Raw genomic sequence first — 24194 nt, 5'->3', positions numbered from 1 at the left:
ATTCTCTCTTTATATATCATTATGAACTCACAGATCTAAGCATATCTGATGGATTTCAGTTCATTTTTTTGACACCTAAACTGTAGTGTGTGTTCAAATTGGCTTTCTGACATAATTCTAGTATGTCAAAATACATCTTTGATTATTTCTGTTAAGTATGACAAGATATCACAGACTCATCTTGTACATTTCCTGCCTCAGACCTGAGATCAGCCACTTCCTCAGGAATTAGGGTTTCTTTTGGTGAGAAATTATTTCAAAACTATAGACCGGTGCTAGGGATGCTCGCTGCCACATAATCATTTTATCTCATTTTACACATCGGTCTCAGTCACTGCCAATGTATGGAGGTGGGAGGGGCGTGTTTTGTGTGTATGGTACCAACATTAAAAGATTCTGACCTCCTGCTCTGCTTGTGCCCACTTTTTAAATAGTTGTCCATCCACTACCTTAATAGAGCACATGGCCAGTACATCCTATACTCTGCCTTATAACTCATTTGGTCTTATTTCTCTACAGTTAACTATACTTGATGTCTTTCCAATCATTTTTTTTTTTTTTTGTCTGAAGCTTATTCTCAAGTAGATCCCTCAGGAAGGGCGAGTGGAAATAAGTCCTTGAGTTTGTGTATAGCACTAACAGTTTATGTCCTTTATACTCCAATATAAAATTTTATGAAGGGCTTTGAGGTATTATTGACATAAAGGCACAATCTGATGAACTCTGACACAGGTATACTCTGTAAAACTACCACTACAACCAAGATAACAGACATGTTTCAAAGTGCTGAAAGAAAAAAAAACTTCCGACCCAGAATACTCAGGGAAGTGAAACTATTCAGAATTGGAGGAGAGAAAGTTTTCTAGACAAGCTAAACCTAATGGGGTTCATGACTACTAAGCTCACCATATAAGAAATGTTAAAGGATCTTCTTTAAGCTGAAAATAAAGGGTGATTAGTAACAACAAAACATTTGAAAATAAAAATCTCACTGGTTAAGGTAAATATAGGAAAGTTGGTAGGTTAATCACAGCTAAAGCTAGTATGGAGGTTAAAAGACAAAAGTAGTAAAAATATAACTCCAATAATTAGTTAGGGGATACACAAGATAAAAAGTGATGTCAGAAACATAAAATGTGGGTGGAGGGAGAGTAAAAAATGTAGAGCTTTAGAATGCGTTCATGTGTAAGTTCTTCTCAACTCCAAACAGACTGTTATAAATACGTTATAAATAAATGTAAGCCTCATGGTAACCATAAAGCAAAAATCTAAAGTAGATACACAAAAGATAATGAGACAGGAATCTAAGCATACTACTAAAGAAAGTCATCAAGCCATAAAGAGAACAAGAAAGGAACTACTAAACGGCCAGAAAACAATGAACAAAAATGGCAATAAGTACATATCTATCAATAATCACTTTCAATGTAAATGGCCTAAATGCTCCAATCAAAAGACAAACGGTGACTGGATGAAAAAACAACACGCATCTATAGGCTGCCTAGAAGAGATTCACTTCATACCTGAAGACACATAAAGACTAAACTGAAGGGTTGGAATAAGATATTCCATGCAAATGGAGGCAAACAAACAAACCAAAACCTGGGGTAGCAATGATTAGGTCAGACAGAATAGAATTAAAAACAAAGACTATAAAAAGAGACAAAAGAAGGGCATTCCAAATGATAAAGGGATTAATTTTAAAAAATGGGAAAAATATAAGCACATGGAGACTAAACAACGTGCTGCTAAACAACCAATGGGTCAATGAAGAAATCAAAGAGGAAATAAAAAATACACTTGGAAAAAATGAAAATGGAAACACAATGGTTCACAATCTTTGGAATATAGCAAAAGGAATTCTAAGGGGGAAATTTATCGCGATACAGGTCCACTCAAGAAACAAATCTCTAATAATCTAACCTTATACCTAAAGGAACTAGAAAAAGAGCAAACAAAGCCTAGGGGTACCTGGGTGGCTCAGCTGGTTAAGCGCCCGACTTCAGCTCAGGTCATGACCTCATGGTCCGTGAGTTTGAGCCCTGCATCGGGCTCTGTGCTGACAGCTCAGAGCCTGGAGCCTGCTTCAGATTCTATCTCCTTCTTCTCTCTGCCCCTCCCCCACTCGCACTCTGTCTCTGAATAACAAATAAATGTTAAAAGAATTTTGAAAAAAAAAAAAAAAAAAAAAAGAACAAAGCAAGCCCAAAGGTGGTAGAAAGAAGGAAATAATAAAGATCAGAAAGGGAATAAATAAAATAGAGACTCAAACTACAACAGAAAAGATCAATGAAAGAGCTGGTTCTTTAAAAAGATAAAAAAAAAAAATTGATAAATCTTTGGCCAGAATCATCAAAAGTGGACTCAAATCAGAAATGAAAGAGAAGAAATTACAACCTACGCCATAGAAATATAAAGGATTATGAGACTACTATGAAAAATTATATGTCAACAAATTGAACCACACAGAAGAAATGGATAAATTCCTAGAAACATACCATCTTACAAGACTGAATGACATCTTACAAGACTGAAGAAACAAAATCTGAACAGATGGATTACTAGTAATAAAACTGAATTGGTAATCAAAAGACTTCCAAAAAAAGTCTAGGACCAGACGGCTTCACAGGTGAATTCTACCAAACATTTATTTTTTTAAGGTTTTACTGTTAAGTAATCTCTACACCCAATGTGGGGCTCAAACTCACAACCCGAGAGATCAAGAGTTGCATGCTCACCAACTGAACCAGCCAGGTGACCCTCTACCAAACACTTAAAGAATGAATATCTGCCTTCCCAAACTATTCCAAAAATAGAAAAGGAAGGTATTCTTCCAAATCCATTCTACGAGGCCAACGTTACCCTGAAGAACTCATGCAACTTAACCTCCGAATAGATAATCTGATTAAAAATGGGCAGAGGACCTGAATACACAATTCCCAAAGACATACTGATGATGAACAGACACATGAAAAGATGCTCAGCATCACTCATCATAAGAGAAATGCAGATCAAAACCATAATGAGATAGCACCTCACACCAGTCAGAATGACTAGTATCAAAAAGACAAGTGTTGAATATGTGGAAAAAAGGTAACCCTTGTGTACTGTTGGTGGGAGTGTAAATTGGTGGAGCCATTGTGGAAAACAGTAAGGAGGTTCCTCAAAAAATTAAAAATAGAATTAACATATGATCCAGCAATTCTACTTCTGGTTATTTATCAAAAAAAGCAAAAACAAAAACACTAATTCAACAAGACATCTGCACCCGCCCCCCATGTGCCCTGCACGTTATTTACAATAGCTAGGACATGAAAGCAACCTAAGTGTCCATCGATGGATGAATGAAAAAAACCCAAAAACGTGATGTACACACACACACACACACACACACATATATGGAATATTCAACCATAAGAAAAGAAATTGTGGCTTCTGCAACATGGATAGACATTGAGGGCATTATGCTAAATGAAGTGAAAGACATTGTATGATCTCACTTATATGTGGAATCTGTAAAAAAAAAAAAAAAAAAAAAAAAAAAAAAGACAAACATGAGAAAAACCATGCTCATAGATGATACAAAGAACAGAGAGGTGGTTGCCAGAAGTGGGGTGTGAGGTGTGTAAAATGTGTAAAAGGGAGTCAAAAGATAAACTTTCAGGTATAAAATAAGTCACAGAGATGTGACTATAGGTAATACTATACTGCCTATCTGCAAGTTGCTACGAGAGCACATCTCACAAGTCCTTATCACAAGAAAAAACTTTTCAGATTTTATTTAAAAAAATTTTAAGTGTTTATTTTTAAATATAATTGTGACAGTGTATACAGTGTGCTCTTGGCTTTGGGAGTAGGTTCCCATGATTTATCACTTATATATTAACACTCAGTTCCCATCCCAACAAGTGCCCTCCTCAATGCCCATCTCCCATTTCCCCTCCCTGCCCTGGACCACCACCCCCCCCCACAATCAACCCTCAGTTTGTTCTCTGTATTTAAGAGTCTCTTAAGGTTTGCCTCCCTGTTTGTAACTATGTATATTTCCCCCATCCCTTCCCTCATGGTCTTAAGTTTCTCACATTCCACATATGAGTGAAAACATAAGATACCGGTCTTTCTCTGACTTATTTCGCTTAGCATAATACCCTCCAGTTCCATCCACATTGCTGCAAATGTCAAGATTTCATTCTTTTTCATTGTCAAGTAGTATTCTAGTGTGTGTGTGTGTGTGTGTGTGTGTGTGTGTGTGTGTATACACATACACCACATCTTCTTTATCCATTCAGTTGATGGACATTGGGCTCTTTCCATAATTTGGCTATTGTTGATAGTACTATAAATATAAAATAAATATTAGGGTACATACACCCCTTCAAATCAGCACTCCTGTATCCTCTGAATAAATTCCTAGGAGTGCTATTGCTGGGCTGTAGCATATTTTTAATTTTTTAAAGAACCTCCATACTGTTTTCCAGAGTGGCTATACCACGTTGCATTCCCACCAACAGTGCAAGAGGGTTCCCCTTCTTCCACATCCTTGTCAACATCTGTTGTTTCCTGAGTTGTTAATTTTAGCCACTCTGACTGCTGTGAGGTGGTATCTCAATGTGGTTTTGATTTGTATTTCTCTGACATGAGTGATGTTGAGCATCTTTTCATGTGTCTGTTAGCCATCTGCATGTCTTCTTTGGAAAAGTGTTTAGTTTTGAGACAGAGCATGAGCAGGAAAGGGGCAGAGAGAGAGGAGACACAGACTCCAAAGCAGGCTCTGAGCTGTCAGCACAGAGCCTGACATGGGGCTCGAACTCATGAACCATGGGATTATGACCTGGGTTGAAGTTGGAAGCTCAAAGGAAAAAATTTGGGGGGTAATTATATACAGTGACAAATGTTAACTAGTCTTATTGTGGTAATCATTTTGTAATGTATACAAATACTGAATCATTAAATTGTAAATCTGAACTAAAAATATGTCAATGATACCTCAGTAAAAACAAGAGGTGATTAAAAAAAAGTATTTTACTGAAAAAAGATAAATCTATCCATTGCCCCTCAAAGTTTGCTCTGGTCTTTTTCCTAGTCCCTCCCCTAGCCCTGCTCTACCCCAAACTTAAATGATCTGCTGTCACTCTAGTTTACTTTTTCTAGAATTTTAGATCAATGGAATTTATAATATATACCTTTTAATCTGATTTTTGTCACTCTGTGTAATTATTTTAAAATTCATTCTTATGTGTGTCAGTAGTCATTTCTTTTCATTGCTAAGTAACATTTCAATAGTATGGACGAAACACAATTTGATCCATTCACATGTAGATTATATCCAGTTTTTGGCTTTTAAAGCTGCTATGATCTTTTGTATGAACTTGAAAGTCAGTTTTGCTGGTTATAAATCCTTGGCCCACACATTCTTTCCTTGATTATTGTGATTTTTTTTTTTTTTCTATGCATGGATCATTGCTGTTCAAGAGTCTACTGAAAATCTAATTTTGTTTCCCTTGTAAGTCACATGGCTTTTTTCCCCCGGATGCCCAAACGATTTTATTTAAAGGCCAGTAATTTTATTACAATTACGCCCTTTATGCTAGTGATTCTGGGTTGATACTTTTTTTTTAAGCATTTTATTTTTTTAAGTAGACCCCATGCCCAACATGGGACTGGAACTCATGACCCTAAGATCAAGAGCCATATGGTCTATCAACTTAGCCAGCCAGGCACCCCTCTGGGTTGAGATTTCTTTTTTCTCTAAAGTTTATTTATTTATTTTGAGAGAGAGAAAGACAATGCTCAAGGAGAATCCAAGTAGGCTCTGCATTGTCAGCACAGAGCTTGATGCAGGGTTTGATCCCTTGAACCATAAGATCATGACCTGAACTGAAAGCAAGAGTCAGATGCTTAACCAACAGTGAGCCGCCCAGGTGCCCCTTGATATTCTTATGTGTAGAGCATGCTCTCTCAAAATGCAGTTTCAAATTTTGTTTTAAAATTTTAAGATAGTTTTCTTGAATTAGTTTTTAGTATTTGTTGTTTTTTCTTCTTCAGGAGTTCTTCATATTCATGTTTGATCTTTGCCTTTTTTCTCAAAATCTTTTTAGCTCTTCATTTAAAAAAAAAATTTTTTTTTTAACGTTTTATTTATTTTTGAGACAGGGAGAGACAGAGCATGAACAGGGGAGGGTCAGAGAGAGGGAGACACAGAATCTGAAACAGGCTCCAGGCTCTGAGCTGTCAGCACAGAGCCTGACGCGGGGCTCAAACTCACAGACCACAAGATCATGACCTGAGCCGAAGTTGGCCACTTAACCGACTGAGCCACCCAGGCACCCCTATCTCTTCATTTTTTTTTTCAAAAATACTATTTTCTTTTTATATTTTAGTTAATATACAATGCAATATTGGTTTCAGAGGTAGAATTCAGTGATTCATCACTTACATATGACGCCCAGTGCTCATTACAACAAATGCTCTTTTTAATACCCATCACCCATCTAGTCCATCTCTCATCCACCTCCCCTCCAGCGACTCTCAGTTTGTTCTCCTCATTAAGAGTCTTTTGTGGTTTGTGTCTCTCTCTTCTCTTTTCCCCTTTCCCATATGTTCTTCTGCTTTGTTTGTTAAATTCCATATATGAGTGAAATCATATGGTATTTGTCTTTCTCTGATTGACTTATTTCGCTTAGCATAATATATTCTAGCTCCATCCACATCGTTGCAAGTAAGATTTCAGGTTTTTTTTGATGGCTGAGTAGTATTCCAAAAATATGGAACACTTCATGAATTTGTGTGTCATCCTTGTGTAGGGGCCATGCTAATCTTCTCTATATTGTTCCAATTTTAGTATATATGCTGCCAAATCAAGAACAAGAAATTTCCTCTTCTTCGTGATCTATTTCTCTTAAGACATTATCTGTGGTTGTGTTTATTTGCTCTTGTATTCTTTCCAGTTTAGTCTTTATTACTGAAATAATTTTTCATTTCTGATTTTTTCCTAAATTCTGTCACTTCATTTTGAAGTTTTTCTAATTGTGACTTATGGTATTTTTTTCACACCTTGTATCATTTAAAAAATGTTTCTTAGCTTGATTTGAAATAGCAGGTGAGAGTTTGATTCTGTTTTGTGGGCATGCCTTTCTTTCATTGCTTGTCAGGATGTTATTCTGTATATTCTTTTTTTTTTAATTTTAAGTTTTTACCTTAATTCCAGTTAGTTAACACGCAGTGTTATATTTAGTTTCACAGTGATTCAACACTTCCATCCATCACCCTGTGCTCATCAAAAGTGCCCTCCTGAATCCCCATGATGTATTTCACCTATCCCTTGACAACTTCTTCCCTGGAAAATTTTTTTCCTAAGAAATAACTTTAAAACATTCAGAATGCTCAAGAATTTAGTTAAGGATAAAGCTCCTAAAAATTCCTAATGTATATTATATACATTCAGAACAATGTAAATTACTCAAATAGTTTATTATACCAAAACCCCCTTAGAGCCTACCTAACTACATCCCCTCTTAAATTAGAAACTTCCATGGTAACATGCTGCCCACCAGCCTCCAAACCAGTTTCTATACTCTTTCCCTTTCTTGTGAGTTAAAATTTATGTAATTTCACCTCAAATGCTTTTGTTATTTTTATGTGAAATTAGTTGTCCTGAAAAAGTGAGGTCCAGGGAAGCCTTTCTAGGTTGAGAAGTCTGTTTTTGTTAATAAATGTGCTGACAAATATGACAACTTGCTTTCAAGATTTCTTGGCTCTGTTCCCCTCCCTGACTTTGGTCTACATCCTTGCTTTCCTTTTTCTGTGTCTCTCTCCTGCTCGATTTTGATTTCTAGTAGTTTCTCCTCACCAGGGGTCCTGTCATGGAAACAAGCCTTAGTGGGTCATAAAGGTCAGATTTCTACAAGTCCCTTTAGTTTTTCCCAGGGTGAGGGGCTTGCACTCAACTGGTAGGACAAAGTATTAAACCCCTCCCAGTCAGTCCTCCAAAGATAATACAGATGGCTAGTAAGCATATGAAAATGTGCCCAACTTCATTAGTCATTAGAAAAATGCAAACTGAGGCCACAGTGAGGTACCGCTTCACACCCACTCGGATGGCTATAACAAAACAAACAAAAAAAGATGACAGATTTGGCAAGGATGTGGAGACACCAAAACCCTTGTCCACTGCTGGAAGCCATGTAAAATGGTATAATTAACCTGGAAACTCAAAATGTTAAACAGACAGTTTCCATCTGACTTGGTAATTCTACTCCCAGGTATATACCCAAGAAAACTGAAAACATATGCTCACAAAAAATCTTATACATGAAAGTTCATAGCAGTATTCACAATAGCTGAAAATGTCTATTAACGGCTAAATGAGATACATAAATTCACAGGATGGAATATCACACAATCATACAAAGGTATAAAGCACTCATACTATGATATGAATCCTGAAAACATGTTAAATGAGAGAAGCCAGTCACAAAGGACCACATTTGGCATACCTCATTCAATTGTGTTCCACTTTATTGTGCTTCAGTTACACCGTGTTTTTTACAAATTGAAGGTGTGTGGCTACCCTGTGTCAAGTAAGTCTATTGGTGCCATTGTTCCAACAGCATTTGCTCGCTTTGTGTGTCTGTTTTGGTACTTCTCAAATATTTCAAGCTTTTTCATTGCTATATTTGTTATGGTGATTTGTGATCAGCAATCTTTGATGTTATTATTGCAAATGTTTTAGGGTGCCATGAATACACCTATATAAAATGACAAGCTTCATTGATAAATGTGCATGTTTTGACTGCTCCACTAACTGGCTGTTCCCCCATCTCTCACCCTCTCCTTGGGTCTTCCTATGAGACACAAACGGTACTGAAATTAGGCCAGTTAATAACCTTACAATGACCTCTAACTGTTCAAGTGAAAGCAAGAGTCATGTGTCTCTCACTTTAAATCAAAAGCTAGAAATAATTCAGCTCAGTGAGGAAGGCATGTCAAAAGTTGAGATAGACTATACAAGCTAGGCCTCTTGCACCGAAGAGCCAACATCTGAATGCAAAGGAAAAGTTCTTGAAGGAAATTGAAAGGGCTACTCCAGTGACTATGCTAATGATAAAAAAGTGAAACCACCTCACCACTGATAAGGAGAAGGTTTTAGTGGTCTGGAGAGAAGATAACACCAGCAGCCACAACATTCCCTTAAACCAAAGCCTAATTGAGAGCAAGGCTCTAACTCTCTTCAATTCTGTGAAGGCTGAGAGAGGTGAGGAAGCCACAGAAGTGTGAAGCTAGCAGAGGTGGGCTCCTAAGGTTTAAGAAAAAAGGCCATCTCCATAACATAAACGTGCAGGGTGAAACAGCAGGTGCTGATGTAGAAGCTGCAGCAAGTTATCCATAAGATCTAGCTCAGATCATGAATGAAGGTGACTACAGTAAACAGAGTTTCGATGTAGATGAAATAGCCTTCTATTGGAAGAAGATGCCATCTAGGCATAGCTAGAGAAAAGCCAATGCCTGGCTTCAAAGTTTCAAAGACAGGCCGATTCTCTTGTTAGGGGCTAATGCAGTTGGTGACTTGAGGTTGAAGCCAGTGCTCATTTACCATGCAGAAAATCCTAGCGTCCTTAAGATTTATGCTAAATCTACTCTGCCTGGGCTGTATAAGTGGAACAACAAAGCCTGGATGACAGCACATCTGTTTACAATGTGGTTTATGGAATATTTTAAGTCCCCTGTTGAGACATATTACCCAAAGAATCCTTTAAAATGTCTGTGCCTGGGGGAGCCTGGGTGGCTCCGTCGGTTAAGCGTCCCGCTTCGGCTCAGGTCATGATTTTGCGGTCTGCAAGTTAGAGTCCTGTATCGGGCTCTCTGCTGTTACCATGAAGCCCACTTCAGATCCTCTGTTCCCCTTTCTACCCCTCCCCTGCTTGTGCTCTCTCTCAAAAATAAATGAAAGTTAAAAAAAAGTATTACTGCTGACAATGTACCTGGTCACCCAAGAGATCTAATGGAGATTAATGACAATGAGATTAATGTAGTTTTCATTCCTACTAACATAATATCCATTCAGCAATTTCCATGGATTAAGGAATAATTTTGACTTTCAAGTCTTATTATTTAAGAAATATATTTTGTAAGGCTGTGGCTGCCATGGTGATTCCTCTGATGGATCTGGGCAAAGTAAACTGAACACCTTCTGGAAAGGATTCACTGTTCTAGATGCCATTAAGAACATCTGTGATTCATGGGAAGAAATCAAAATAACAACATGAACAAGAGTGCGGAAGGAATAACTGCAGATGTGGTGGAAAGAGCAAGAGAACTAGAAGTGGAGCCTGAAGATGAGACTGAACTGCTATAATCAAACGATCCAACTTTAACACACAAGAAGTTGCTTCTTCTGGATGACAAAGAAAGTGGTTTCCTGAGATGGAATGTACTCCTGGTGGAGATGCTGTGAAGACTGTTGACATGACAACAAAAGATTTAGAATATTACATATACTTAGCTGATAAGGCAGCGGCAGGATTTGAGAGGATGGACTCCAAGTTTGAAAGAAGTTCTGCTGTGGGTAAAATACTATTAAACAGCATTTCATGCTACAGAGAAATTGTTCATAAACGGAAGAATCAATAGATGTGGGAATCTTCAAAGCTGTTTTCTTTTAAGAAACTGCCCCACCACTCCAGCCTTCAACAACCACCACCCTGATCAGTCAGCAGCCATCAACACTGAGGCAAGCCCCTTCACCAGCAAATAAAAAACAAAACAAAAACCAAAAAAACACACACAAAAAAACCCCAAACCCCCCCCCACAAAAACAAAAAAACATTACAACTTGACTACTCAGATGATGCTTAGCATTTTTCAGCAATAAATTTTATTTAAGGTACATACATTGTTTTTTAGACCCAATGCTATTACTGTATACTTAATAGACTATAGGAGAGTGTAAATATAACTTTTATATGCAATGGGAAACCAAAAAAATTCCTCGACTCCCTTTACTGCAGTGGTCTGGAACCAAACCCACAATGGCTCTGAGGTATTATAGGATCTGCCTGTATTATAGGATTCCATTCATACGAAATGTCCTGAATAGGCAAATCCATAGACAGAAAGTCAATTAGAAGTTGCCTAGGTTGGGGGTAGGGGGGAGAGCGACTGCTAAGGAGGATTCTTTTTGGGGTGATAAAAAAGTTCTGAAAATCAGCAGTGATAATTGCACAATTTTGTGAATATACTAAGAACTACAGAATTGTATATTTTAAAAAGGGGTGAATTTTGTAAGGAAATTGTATATTAATTTAAAAACAAAAAAAATGCAAAACTTCTTTCAGTTTCAGGTGCTGTTCTTACACTGGCCAGCTATGGTTTCCAGTGAACACGGTTGGCTGCTTTGTCAGTTAGAAGGCACTCCATTGCTTCCTGCTTCCTCCTGCTCAGATACCAATACCCTAAAGCCTTTGGTTGTTGCTAGTTTATTTCCCTCTGCCTCTACTTTGGAGGTTGTGGAAATACCTTGTTACCTCGTTCTGTTGTAAATGTGGTTACTGAGTTTTTGGTTGTGCTACCTAGTTGCTCTGTTGGTTTTTACAGAGAGATGAGGAAAGACTGAAAAGCTATGATGCCATTCCCCACCATCTTCCCAGAAGCCGCTCACCCTATTCATTTCTGCAAGCTAGTCAGCAGATAAGAATCCAAGCACCTCAAGTAAAGACCCTGACACAGGCTCCTGGGGCCTTGAGGGCTGAACAGGCTGTGGATCTCTTAAACTCGAGAGGCGCATAAGTACAGTGTCAAGCTTGAGAGCTACCAAGTTTCCATCTGGGTAGACTGCAGAAGAATCTGGGGCCACCAAAGTTGGAACTGTTATATAGTGAGAAGGCACAGATTCTGGGTTCTAACGCTGACACAGGGCCTTCTCTAAGTCGTTTACTTTTTCTAAGCCTTTTCTGTGTCAACATTAAATGGGAACAGGACTGCTTACCTTGCAAATCTGTTAATTTGATAATTTCTTCTTTCATTGACAAATGTTTGTGAGGATTACGTGACACACAGTAGGGGCTCAAATGGTGTGAGACACTCTTCCACTGTCCATAGTGCTTTCTTTTTTTTTTTTTTTTTAAATTTTTTTTTTTTCAACGTTTATTTATTTTTGGGACAGAGAGAGACAAGAGCATGAACGGGGGAGGGGCAGAGAGAGAGGGAGACACAGAATTGGAAACAGGCTCCAGGCTCTGAGCCATCAGCCCAGAGCCCGACGCGGGGCTCGAACTCACGGACCGCGAGATCGTGACCTGGCTGAAGTCGGACGCTCAACCGACTGCGCCACCCAGGCGCCCCATACTGCTTTCTTATTTCAACCATAATATCCAATGAATGGAAATGCAAGGCACTGAATTCCTATGATGCTCTTTATAACACCACTCAGTTCGAGGGGGTCCCAATGACCACTGCAAGCACGTTAACTTGAGGCGTCCATGGCAAAGGTAGCAGGAAGGCAGGCTGCCACTATCACCTTGCCAGTGCCCTGGCCCTCCCTGACTTGGGAGCTTGCAAGAAGGCATCTGTGCCAAACCCTGTCCTGGGCTGAATGAGGCTGGTGCACCTTGGGGCCTCCCTGGATGCCACCTCTGTCTGGCTTCAGAGCAAAGCGGCTTGAAGCTGCCCCACCAAACAAGTCTGAGCATCAGTCCTTCCCAGACCCCCGCAGAGCAGTGACACAACTCCTGCCACTCTCTAGGGAGTTTCCAGGAGACACAAGGCAAGGCAGCAGAGCTACCCTCCACATGCAGGCAGAGTCTGGACTTACAGTGTGAGCATTGTTGATCTTTTTCACTTCCCACTGGCCCTCTCCGGTGTATGTCAGCAGGGAGATGGCCCCATCCGAGCTCCCACAGGCGAGGATTAGGCCATAGTCATGGGGGGCCCAGCACACAGAGTTTACTGTGGGAAGGAGGGAGGCACAGTTAGCAGAATTTCCCAAGAGGAAGTTTCACTTTTGTCAATTAAGAAGATTTAAAAAACCCATCACCTACGACTATCATAACTTCATAAACTATAGTCTACCTTTACAAAAAGTAGGATGGGGTGGGATAGATAAAAGAGATTAAGGGTGTACTTATTGTGATGAGCACGGAGTAATGGATAGAAATACTGAATCATAATATACATCTGAAACCAATATAACACTACATTAATAAAAAAGTAATAGGAAAAAAAGGACAATAATCTGAGAATAAAGGCCAGTACTTAAAATGAATAAACTTAAAAAAAAAAAAAAATGCAGCGTGTTTTTTTTTTTCCTTTCTTGATTTGCTTTAGACTGGCTTTAGGTCTTAGCGCCTTACCTCTGCTGCGGACAGAGAGCAGAAAAACCAATCAAATCCAAGGGATAAACAAGGAGCACCACGAGGGGAAAGGCGCCAGTGAGCTTCAGCCACGACCGGTGCAAGGCCCCGCCCACCCACTCCTACCACACTCACGGTACCTGAGGAGTCGTGGCCTGTGTGCTCATGTGTCTTCTCCCAGGTGCCATTCTCCTCTTTCCAGATAATGACTTTCCGGTCATAGGAGCAGGATGCCAAGATGTTCCCATACATGGGGTGGGCCCAGGCCACTTGCCACACAGGACCCTCGTGACTGCAAGGGGAGAGGATCAGAGGTGGCTCACATGGGCCACAGGAACCTGCGGTGCTCTGCCAGCCACTACTTTGGACCCAACTGAATGCCTTCCTTGATAGGCAGATACAGTATCTTAGGACAGAGCCACCTAAGAATTTTATAAGGGAGAACTATAGGATGTCACCGCCAAAAGGGACCTTTGTTGGGACGTGAAAGAGGTCACAGAGGCTTTGAAAGCAAGTCAGGACTCTAAGTCAGCCTCTTTGTTCCTACACGGCAGAACCTCCCTCCCTCGTCCCGCAGTGCAGCCGACACCACTTACACCTGCCATCATCAGGAGAAGCCTCTCAGTCTATTCATTTGTGCACTGATCAATCTAGGGTTTGCACCCACAAATACTCAGGAAGTATTTACAGAGTGAACTGCTACTCATCCTTCCACAATGGCTAAGTCTTGAGTATCTGTTTCATATTTTTCACTCTTCTTCTAATTTGTTCAAGGGCATGTCTCTGCTCTTCTGATCTTATGCATTCACCTGGTAAGTACTATCTGAGCACACACGTAGTGCTAGACTCTGTACTAGGACTGTCTCTAAGATGCAGGGAAGGGTGGGCACCAAGCACAAAGAAGCATGGCAGAGGTGATGGCCCAGGCTCTTTCACACCCACTCGCCATTCACTAGCTGCTTGACTTTAGGCAAGGGCCATGCCCTTTCTATGGCTTAGTCTCCCAATGGAGATATGAGCAAGGCTTCTTTCATACCGTGCTCATGAGGGGAAATATTGGTGATAACTCACACATAAAGCTTGGAACAGTGCTGGGCACAAGAAAAGAAAAAACCACTCATGCCTGTTAGTTGGTACTGCTGTTCCTTGTTCACTCCTCTACCCCACTCAAAGTGTCCTCCCTCTGGCTGGGACAATTCCCAGTCCCCACAAAGGAGCTGCCAAGCAAACTCACAGAAGACTCAAATGTCCTACAACTAGCATAGTTTTAACTGAGGCAAAAAAAAGAAAGGGTGTGTGAATTTTTTATTCCTGTAATATTGCACATCTTTTGAACCTAAGAAAAACAGGGCAGAAAGGACTGAGTAACAGCAGACGTGCCTGCTTCTGCCAGAGCTGGCAGCCAGGTACCTCTCTGTGTAGCCATGGGCTGCTGCTGCCCAGGGAAAGTAGCATGTGACCCCTTACGCAATTTTTGACACTCAGGAAGAGGGGAACTTCTAGGCCCATCTCCCCAGAAGGCTACTTAGTTATGCCTTCTTTTTTTTTTTATATAGAAAACTTAAAAAAATTTTTTAATGTTCATTTGCTTATTTTTAAGAGAGAGAAAGAGCATGAGTGGGGGAGGAGCAGAGAGAGGGAGACACAGAATCCAAAGCAGGTTCCACGCTCTAAGATGTCAGCACAGAGCCCGACGCGGGGCTTGAACTCACCAACTGTGAGATTATGACCTGAGGCAAAGTCGGACGCTTAACCAGCTGAGTCACCCAGGCGCCCCAAGTTATGCCTTCTTTAATTAACAAACGTGTAATAAGCCCCTGTCTGTCAGGGGTTCTTAATTTCTCCTGTGCAGTCTGGTGAAGGCAATGGTTGGTCCCTTTTCAGAATAATGGATACAATACATCAAGCTAGGATTATAAAGAAAACCTAATTATACTACAATATAGTTAGTGAAATGTTAAAGAACAATTTATAATATAGTGATACGTGTACTTCTCGGTTAGCACATTAATAAACTCTAGTGGCAAGTCTAATAGCCACTCTTAGTTCAGAGTAGTGATGAGTGTTAAGTGCTACTCTGAGACAGCTACAACTGTAATGTGATATGAAACCATGTGTGTCTTCTACTGGTAATAAAGTTACAGGTGCTCTGACTTCTGTGGTTTCCAGCCTACCTCCAAGGTTGAAGGAAATGCTAAATATCTGAGTCACTGAAAATAAAGATGTGATTTTTTTTTTTCCCTCAGCCCCAGTTCACCAACCCCTGAATTCTATACACAGAACACTGGAGATCCATGGAATCCAGGTCAAGAACTCCCATTTATTTGAAAGGCAGTGGAATGAGGGAAAGCAGAAGTGTGGCCACCAAAACCAGCCAGGATCTCAAGAATCTCAGTAGGGAGATGAAATATGGCCCTTTGTAGCAACGTGGATGGAACTGGAGAGTGTTATGCTAAGTGAAATAAGCCATACAGAGAAAGACAGATACCATATGGTTTCACTCTTATGTGGATCCTGAGAGACTTAACAGGAACCCATGGGGGAGGGGAAGGAAAAAAAAAAAAAAAGGTTAGAGTGGGAGAGAGCCAAAGCATAAGAGACTCTTAAAAACTGAGAGCAGGGGCGCCTGGGTGGCGCAGTCGGTTGAGCGTCCGACTTCAGCCAGGTCACGATCTCGCGGTCCGTGAGTTCGAGCCCCGCGTCAGGCTCTGGGCTGATGGCTCGGAGCCTGGAGCCCGTTTCTGATTCTGTGTCTCCCTCTCTCTCTGCCCCTCCCCCATTCATGCTCTGTCTCTCTCTGTCCCAAAAATAAATAAACGTTGAAGAAAAAAAAAATTTTTTAAAAAAAAACTGAGAGCAAACTGAGGGCTGCTGGGGGGTGGCAGGGAGGGGAGGATGGGTGGTGGGTATTGAGGAGGGCACCTGTTGGGATGAGCACTGGGTGTTGTATGGAAACCAATTTGACAATAAATTTCATATTTAAAAAAAAAAAAGAATCTCAGTAGGGAGAGAATAAATCAAACATTTGTAAATATTACTGAATATCTGCCATGGGTAAATAGGCAAATTTATAGGATTTATATAATTACTAATGCATTTTTACATTAACATTATTCTTACATTTCTGCCTTTCAGAGCCACTTTAGATCACGTTGGCTAAACAAAGGAAGGTCATTTCCCACTTTTAAAGGCAGCAGTAGCTATTGAAAGCACGTGGTGAGCAGGCCCTGCCTGGGAGGAGGCAGCATCAGCCCATTTTGAGGGTGAGCAGGTGAAGGCCTTGCCCAAGGTCTTCTAGTGGGTATCTGGGTGGCAAAGTTGGGATTTATTCCTGGATCCATCAGCCCGGGATGTCTGCTGAGGGCAGTCACTTGGCTGGGACCTGGGTGTTCTCTCTGCTAACTGCACCATGGGGCTCCTCTGATCTGCGTTCTTAGCTTTTCCCGCCTTTCTTGAGAAGCCCAACCATTCTCTGAGATCTTGCCCAGGTGTGGCTACACTCACCCCCTGAGGTCGGCGATGAGGATTTGTCCTCCATTTCGCACATCGAAGATTTTCACGGACCTGTCTGATGAGCAGGTTGCCAGGCGGGTGCCATAGTAGTCCATCTGGGCATCGTGCTGCAAAGGGAGGATAGCTCAGGAAGCCTGCAGGCTGGGTGGGTGGGGGTGGGGTAGTCACCAGGACAGTCTAATTTGGACCAAAATTTACCTGAAATTAACCTCAAAGCAGCATCACTATCAGGCAACAAGCCAGCATCCTGACATTCCCATTTCTCTGACAGGCACTGTCTTTCTGAAGGGACAAGAAAAACCATACCTAGCTGCTTTGAGACCCTTTACAGACCTGGGAAAGTCCTTTCCATCCTATTCTGTAGGGTGGGTATGGGAGACAAAACGCTGACTGGCTAGCCTCCCTCTTCTTCCTTCCTCAGGCCCCACCATGTTCTGAGGCTCTGTGGGCTACCGGGGAGGATACCTGGAGGTTCAGCTCAGCCCCAGAACCCAGGGCTAATGCTGATCCAAAGGAACAGCCTAAGACTGCCTGTAGTCCCCAGTGAGGTCCTCTAAAATGCACATTGGGCCTGGACACAAGGTTCTATTCAGACATTTGGGCTCCTTCCTCCAACCATGGCCTTAGATCCTTTGTGGACCTTTGTTTCTGGATTTTTACTAGACCTTTTTCCTAGTAGTAGGCCCAGTACCCCAGACTCTTCACCAATGCCTTAAATGTCACTAGTCCCACTGATGAATGGACCTTCTGGATGCTAACTGTCCATCCAGACCTAGGGCTGGTCCCTGCCCACAGCTCTTGTCTCCCTGGTTCCTCTGAGGTGCAAGGATGAGGCTTTGCCCCACTGAACATCCTGGTCCTTCCTGTTTGTTGCCTATTCCAAGGTACCTTCTTCAGTTGTCTCATCTTGGGGGTTTTAGGAACTATCAGCTATCATTCTTATGGTATTCAGGAGCAATTCCACTTTTTCAACAGAAGCATTCTGTCTGCTTCAACATTCTTTCCCCACCTCTCTCTCTACCTGAGGAAAACGTCCTGATTCTTCTTTGGAAGTCACCCCCTCAACTCTTCTAGGTCTTGGCTTCTTGGAAGGCAGGCAATGCAAGTATTAAGATAGATTTCTTGGACACTTCTCTTGCACAGTGCCATCACACACTTCAACAGGAAGTAGGGCATAGTACCTACAGACTTAAATCCTATCTCTTTACCTTACCTGGAAAATGACATAATCTCCTTAAACTTGTTTCCTTCTCTTTAAATGGGGCTAATGGTGGCATCTGCTTTAAGAGTTGTTATGAAGGGTAAATGAGATACTGAAAGTATTTAGTATGAGTCTGACAGTAAGTGAACATGCAAACATTAGTCATTACTACTATGCCTCATCTGCTTCTCAAATCTAACCTACCCAAGCAGGTAGCATATCCATTATTTTCCCCATTTTACCTATGGGGAAATCAATGCTGGCCCAGAAAAGTTAAGAAATTGGTGGGAGTCTCAGACTGCATTTTCTTACCCAAGGTACCATGCTGTCTCCAAGGAGGTGTGGTCTTACAGCTAGACCAACACATGACTGCATCCAAAAAAGATATACAACCACCGTGAGACCAGGCAACATCTCAGAAGCCCAAAAGCAATTGCTGGTGAGGTTGTGAGGGCAGGGAGGAAATGCTGTAAGCTTATTGAACAGGGTCTTGCTCAAAGGCTGGGCCTGGACTGCTTGGCCCTGCATGAAGGAGTGTCTGCATCTTTGCTGCTAGAGACTTTAATCTCTGGACCTTCTCCACCGCCCTGTCCTCTGATACCGAGCTGTGTTTGCCTCTCAGGAAACGCTCTGAGTTAATGAGTTCTGGTTCAAAGGGCTTTGCCCGGCCCACTGTCTGTGGTAGTCCTACCTTGGCTCTGCTTTGGGCTTTCGCGGTAAATGCTCTCTGCCTTTGTACTGAGTAACCTTCCTATTCTCTCTTCTTTCAGCCCTCTTTGCTATGGGGCTAAGAAGTAGCAGTAGGAGGAAGGCATGTGGGAAAACCATTGTCAGACCTTCGCACCTACGCAGCCTTCATCTCAGAGCAGGTTACTCTGTTGCCTAAAGACCGAGGGTCTTGAGCTATAAACAATTCCCAGATTCCTCCCACTATAGAGTGACCAGAATGTCAGAGTCCTGCCAATGTGGCAGCCACTTCTGGGAGAATAACCATATCCTGAGGCTACAGCCTGACTAAAGGGTGCAAAGCCACACTGGATTTATGGATGATCAACAGAAATGCTCCCATGCACTGAAATGCACACCTGCACAGTGCGTGAGGGAAGGCTAAAGGAATACTTACAATCATGTCCTCATGGGAGGTGTCCACAGTGTTAATTACTGATACCTAAAACCAAAGATACAGTTGGTAAATCAACAGATGGCAGTTAGAATGCAAATTAAATCTATCAGTCATTTCTAAAGTTCTTGCCTGCATTTGTTCATTCATTCACTAAACATTTAGTTTCAGTATGTTCTTTCTGCCAAGAAATGGAGATATAATGAGTAAGAAGTATTTCTTGGGGTACCTGGGTGGCTCAGTTAAGCACCTTACTCTTGATTTCGGCTCAGGTCATGACCTACAGTAAGTTGGAGCCCCACGTCAGGCTCTGTGCTGATGGTGTGCAACAGCTTAGGACTCTCTATGGGCACGCGCTCTCTCCCTCTCAAAATAAATATTTTAAAAAATGAAGAAAAGAAGTATTTCTTGCCCCAAGAATGTTGCACATAATTAACCCTGACATGCAAAGATAAGTACTTTAACGGTAGTTTACATGTACGTAGCAGCCTGAGGGGCTGGTGGTGGTAGACATGAACTGGGGGTCAGATGATGAGAAATTTGCCAGGTGGCACAGGGGAAAAAAGGAAAGTCCAAGCAGAGGGACTAATATGAGCAAAGGTGGGGGGAATGGCAACCAGTCCTGGCTACGTTTGAGGGTAAAGAGGCACCCTGGGGGAGCTATGGCTGTTGTTCCCTTCCTGGATGACAGAGTTTCTGATGTTACAGGCAGTTTTTTACATAACAGAGTTAATACCTAAGATTTGGAGAGCTGATTCAAGTTTCTCCTGAAGCTGCTCCCTGGTCCACCACCTGTGACAGATCCTAGTCCCTCACTTACTGGGATCCAGTGTTGAGCAGCTTATAGGGCTGGAACACAGCGGCCATGGTCATCACCCTCCCATTCATTCTTTGAGGTCCAGCTCAAATTATGCCCCTGTTCTTGAAGATTCCCAGATTCCCCAACCTGCTGGACTCCTCTGAGTATCTTAAGCACTTAATGTCTACAACACTTTACATCGTTTCTTTTTTTAAAAATTTTTTTAAGTTTATTTATTTTTGAGAGAGAGAAAGAGAGCGAGAGAGAGCGCAAGCACACAAGCAGGTAAGGGGCAGAGAGAGAAAGGGAGAATCTGAAGTAGACTCCTGGCTCCGAGCTGTCAGCACAGAGCCTGATGCGGGGCTCGAATCCACAAACCTTGAGATCATGACCTGAGCTGAAATCGGACGCTTAACCAACTGAGCCACCCAGGTGCCCCCACTTTACACCCTTTTCTTAACACAAGATGAACTCCCTGGACCAGGGTCTGTGTCATCCACAGTTCTGAATCTTTTCAAATCACCCAAGCACAGTGCTTTGCAACCAAAAGGAACCCAGTGACTGCTTGCTCAATGAATAAATGAACAAAACCAGACAACTTTACGTTGCTCAACCACTATTTAAATTCTTGGGACAGAAAAGGACTGTAAGGGAGGTTTCAGTTTGGAACTGTATTTCTTTCCTTTTTCCTTTCTTTCTTTCCTTCCTTCCTTCTTGAGAGAGAAAGAGAGCAAGCGAGCAAGCAGGGGAGGGCAGAGGAAGAGAGAGCATCCCAAGCAAGCTCCACGCCCAGTGTGCAACCTGCCTTGGGGCTTGATCTCATGACCATGAGATCCTGAGAGGAAACCAAGAGTTGGATGCTTCACCAACGGAGCTGCCGAGGCACCCTGGAACTGGTATATCTTACCACCTCTCCCATTTCATTTTTTTCTGGTACAAGCCCTGCAGGTATAAAGTCTGATTTGACTTTTTGGAAAAGTGGAGACTGGAAAAGGACAGTTGCAGAGCAGTTCAAAAGGTACATAACAAGTAAGCACTGGTTTTCTCATCAAATTCTAGGCTCCCTAATAAGCAGACCTCTAAGGTCTGCAAAGGCAAGTATGGAAGATGAAGATTCTCTTACTCTTGCCAAGCCGTCTAGATTACAAAGTACTCTCTGAGATGCACTGGGAAGGACAAAGGGCAGGATTAATTGGAGCCATCTGATAACTAAGGAAATGAAGAAACCCAGAAGAGAGAGCATTAGCCAAAGTCAAAGAGCTAGTTAAAGGCGGAGCTGGAAAAACAGCCCCACCTGTTAATTCCCAGCACACAAAGCTTTCCACCTGACCAGGCTGTCTATCTACAATATAAAGTGGTTGTTATACTGACTTCCCTAAATCAGCAGCTGAGGGCTAAGCAGAGTCAGGAACAAAGTTTACTGGTAGGTTTGCCCCAGCTCACCAAAGGGCCTCAGGAATAACTAGCATTTATTTTTAACCACCCTCACCCACCAGCCAGGATTGGTGGGAACCGCACTTCTGAAGAAGTGACTTTTTATTTTTAAGCTCTTTTCTAAAAAAAGGTCCTTCTTCCTGAGCACCTCACGTTGTCTGGTCCTTGTTAAGTAGTAAGAGGCAGCCCTTAAAACAATTCAGTTCTTCTCAATCGGCTGAAGAGTTAAAATTTCATTTAGAGAATGCTGAGTATCAGAACATGAGCGATTCTACTCAGCAGCTGAAGAATAAGGGGCCAAAAGAGGTGATTAATGTCAAACCCTGCAGACCAAGAACTAAACCCAGTGTCCTGACTTCTGGTGTGTCCAAGCACACCCATTTTCCTGAGAGCACTGGTTTACTGTATTCCCCCTACTCTGTGCCAGGCTCCAGCGACATGATTTTATTCATTAGTTACCATTCAGTCATTCACTCAAAGAATAAATGTGGAATGACTGTACGCTGGATGCCAGAGATTTAAAAAATCGAGCCCCTACCCTCAGTCATTTAAAAGCTCATCCTCACATCAGTTTCTTGAAGCGCCCATCATACTTTCCGGCCCTACACCAAACAACTGTTCCGCATACATCTCTGCTGGGAGAGGTGGTAGGTGGTGCAAAGGACTGGTTAAGAGGGTTCGAATCTCAGCTCTGCCACTTACCAGTGGTGTAAGAGGCTTCACCTCTCCGAACCTCAAGCTTCCTCATGCGTAAAGTGTCGATAATAACAGCACCTATTTTGCAGGGCTGTTAGCAGGCGGAGATTATGGACAACGCTTGGAACTTACTAAGGGCTCAGGATACAGTAGCACCTACGGTGTTCTGGGTTTTGTTTTCATTTGTTGGGGGAGGAGAAAAAAAAAAAAGAAAAAAGAAAGAGCAAGAGACGCGGCAGCAACGCGGTCAGCATAGTTCCAAGAGGTTCAAAGGCCTCCCTCTGGCCTGCCCCTCCGAAAGGTTCCGAGGGGCAGGACCAGAGCCCCGCAAACCTCGAAGCGGTGAAGGGGAGCTGAATGGCCCCAGTCTGGGGCTTGAACCTCAGCAGGGTAGTGGAACCCGGGAGGGTCGCATCCCCGGACCCCACACTCACCATGCTTGCGACGGTGGGCAGCTCCCGGTCTCGGACGTGGCAGCTCCCGGCGGCGCCCCCAAACAGCTCACTTCCGGCGCCGGGCTGGCCGGCAGTCGGGCCGTGGCTCTAGAGCCTCCGGGTAGCAACGCGCTCCACTCGCACGAAAGGTCCGTGCCTTTTCCGGGCCATACCCCGCCCTCCCAAGGCCACTCCCCTTCTGCGTGCAGAGCGCACGAGACCAAAGGGGTGGGGCTCTGGTTTCCAAGGCCCGGCTCACCCCGGGGCTTTTGGAATCCGCAGCCGTAGCCAGTCTTGTCTCCTGAAGAGCCCTTGCCTTTTGCTGGAATCAGTACACGAAAGGAAGGATTCATAACTACAGCTTCACCTCCCTCCCTGCGGGTTCTGGGTCCAACCGGCCTTAGGATGAACATCGTAGGAGAGTAATTTTGGGGGTAGTGGGTAGACTGGTCCTAGTGCTTTCTTGTTAGTCCCTCCTCAGAACCCAAAGCTGGGACCGGAGGCAATGAAGGCCAGGGGATGCCAGTTACCAGAGGTTGAGCCCTCTCACCCTGCCCTCTCCAAGCCATGGGAGGAACCACGACCTCCAAACTGCCCCTTCCCCACAGTCCTGGGATCCTGTGAATCTGGTCCATCAGGTGGACACCCCAGGCAGGGAGGGATCTCAGCTAGGCTCTTGCGGCTAGAGCCCAGTACCTAAACCCCAGTGTCCCCAACCCCTAGGTCCCGGGCTTCCTACAAGCACAATGAGAATGCAGTACTGCTGGACAGGGCCTGGGAGCTCCCCTCAGCCACACATGGTCAGGCAGCCCTGGACCTCTCATGGCGTTAATGAGTCCAGTGACCTAGGGTGGAGTCTAGGCTCCCCTTGTGTAAGTCACAATCCCTCAGTTTCTGTCTTGACACTAGATGGAAGAATTCTAGCTGGCGATGGTCACTGCTGGAGAGAAGATGTTAAGGCTCAAAGAGTGTGACAGACCTAGAGCATCAAGGAACTTTGGAGCGGGGGCCAAAGTTGTGTGGTGTTAAAGAGTTAAGTGCTGGGCCTCCAAGCAGTGGCTCATCCTTCCGCCCCCACCCCAGATTTCAAGATTATTTCCCTCTAATGGAGAAATATTGCAGGGATGTTGGCGGTGGAGCTAGGGGACAAAGGGGGCAGGGCGCTTGGGTCTCCTGTTCTTCAAGGGACAAGCCCTGGCCTTCAATCTATAGCTGCATCACTGATTCTCTGGGTGCATCATTTCTCTCTGAGCCTTGTTTTTCTCGAGTGGAAAATGGGGACAATGACATTTTTGATATAATACAAATAATATAGTTGTTATTAAAGGAATTCCCTGGTGTAGGCATTGAAGCTGGAGAGATTGTGGATTTGGGACAAGCAATGCAATTGTTTCTTATTCATTAAGGTATTTGCTGGTAGGACTGAAGCACACTGTAATATAGAAGTTTTGAGTGCCAATTCTGGCATCATGACCACTTGGATCACTCGTGTATCTTCTCCTTTCTAGGTGGGAGAAGCACTCTCTCTGAGGTGCTGTCTTCTCTTCTGTTAGGTGGAAATTATAATACCTACGCTGAAGGTTGATGTTGGGAGTAAATGGACCCTGGGATGTGAAATTGTTTGGAAGTTGAATGGGCTCATGGTGCTTGA

General features: G+C 42.8%; 1 protein-coding gene and 1 non-coding gene across 3 annotated transcripts in view; both read right to left on the bottom strand.

Moving 5' to 3' along the window:
• Nucleotides 1-22676, bottom strand: part of SEC13 (SEC13 homolog, nuclear pore and COPII component) — a 35556-nt gene extending 12880 nt beyond the window's left edge. Inside the window, exons 1-5 of one of the 2 annotated variants that reach the window (XM_086697444.1) lie at nucleotides 22544-22676; nucleotides 19184-19228; nucleotides 16851-16966; nucleotides 13487-13638; nucleotides 12809-12942 (exon numbers count right to left, since the gene is read on the bottom strand). In XM_086697444.1, coding sequence (XP_086553570.1) covers nucleotides 12809-12942; nucleotides 13487-13638; nucleotides 16851-16966; nucleotides 19184-19228; nucleotides 22544-22546 — 450 coding nt within the window. In that variant the 5' untranslated portion in view covers nucleotides 22547-22676. Of the gene's footprint in view, nucleotides 1-12808; nucleotides 12943-13486; nucleotides 13639-16850; nucleotides 16967-19183; nucleotides 19229-22115; nucleotides 22244-22543 lie in introns of those variants that run through there. The other variant, XM_086697445.1, reaches the window with a different exon arrangement.
• On the bottom strand, nucleotides 6759-6865 carry LOC112859518 (U6 spliceosomal RNA). The gene has a single exon (XR_003223523.2). It is a non-coding gene; the product is annotated as a U6 spliceosomal RNA (small nuclear RNA).
• Nucleotides 22677-24194: the final 1518 nt, after the last annotated feature.

Source organism: Puma concolor, chromosome A2, assembly GCF_028749965.1.
Source record: "Puma concolor isolate L17-30 chromosome A2, mPumCon1.1.hap2, whole genome shotgun sequence".
Classification (NCBI taxonomy): Eukaryota; Metazoa; Chordata; class Mammalia; order Carnivora; family Felidae; genus Puma; species Puma concolor.
The sequence above is the reverse complement of the archived record's forward strand: the minus strand, read 5'-3'. Positions and strand labels throughout refer to the sequence as shown.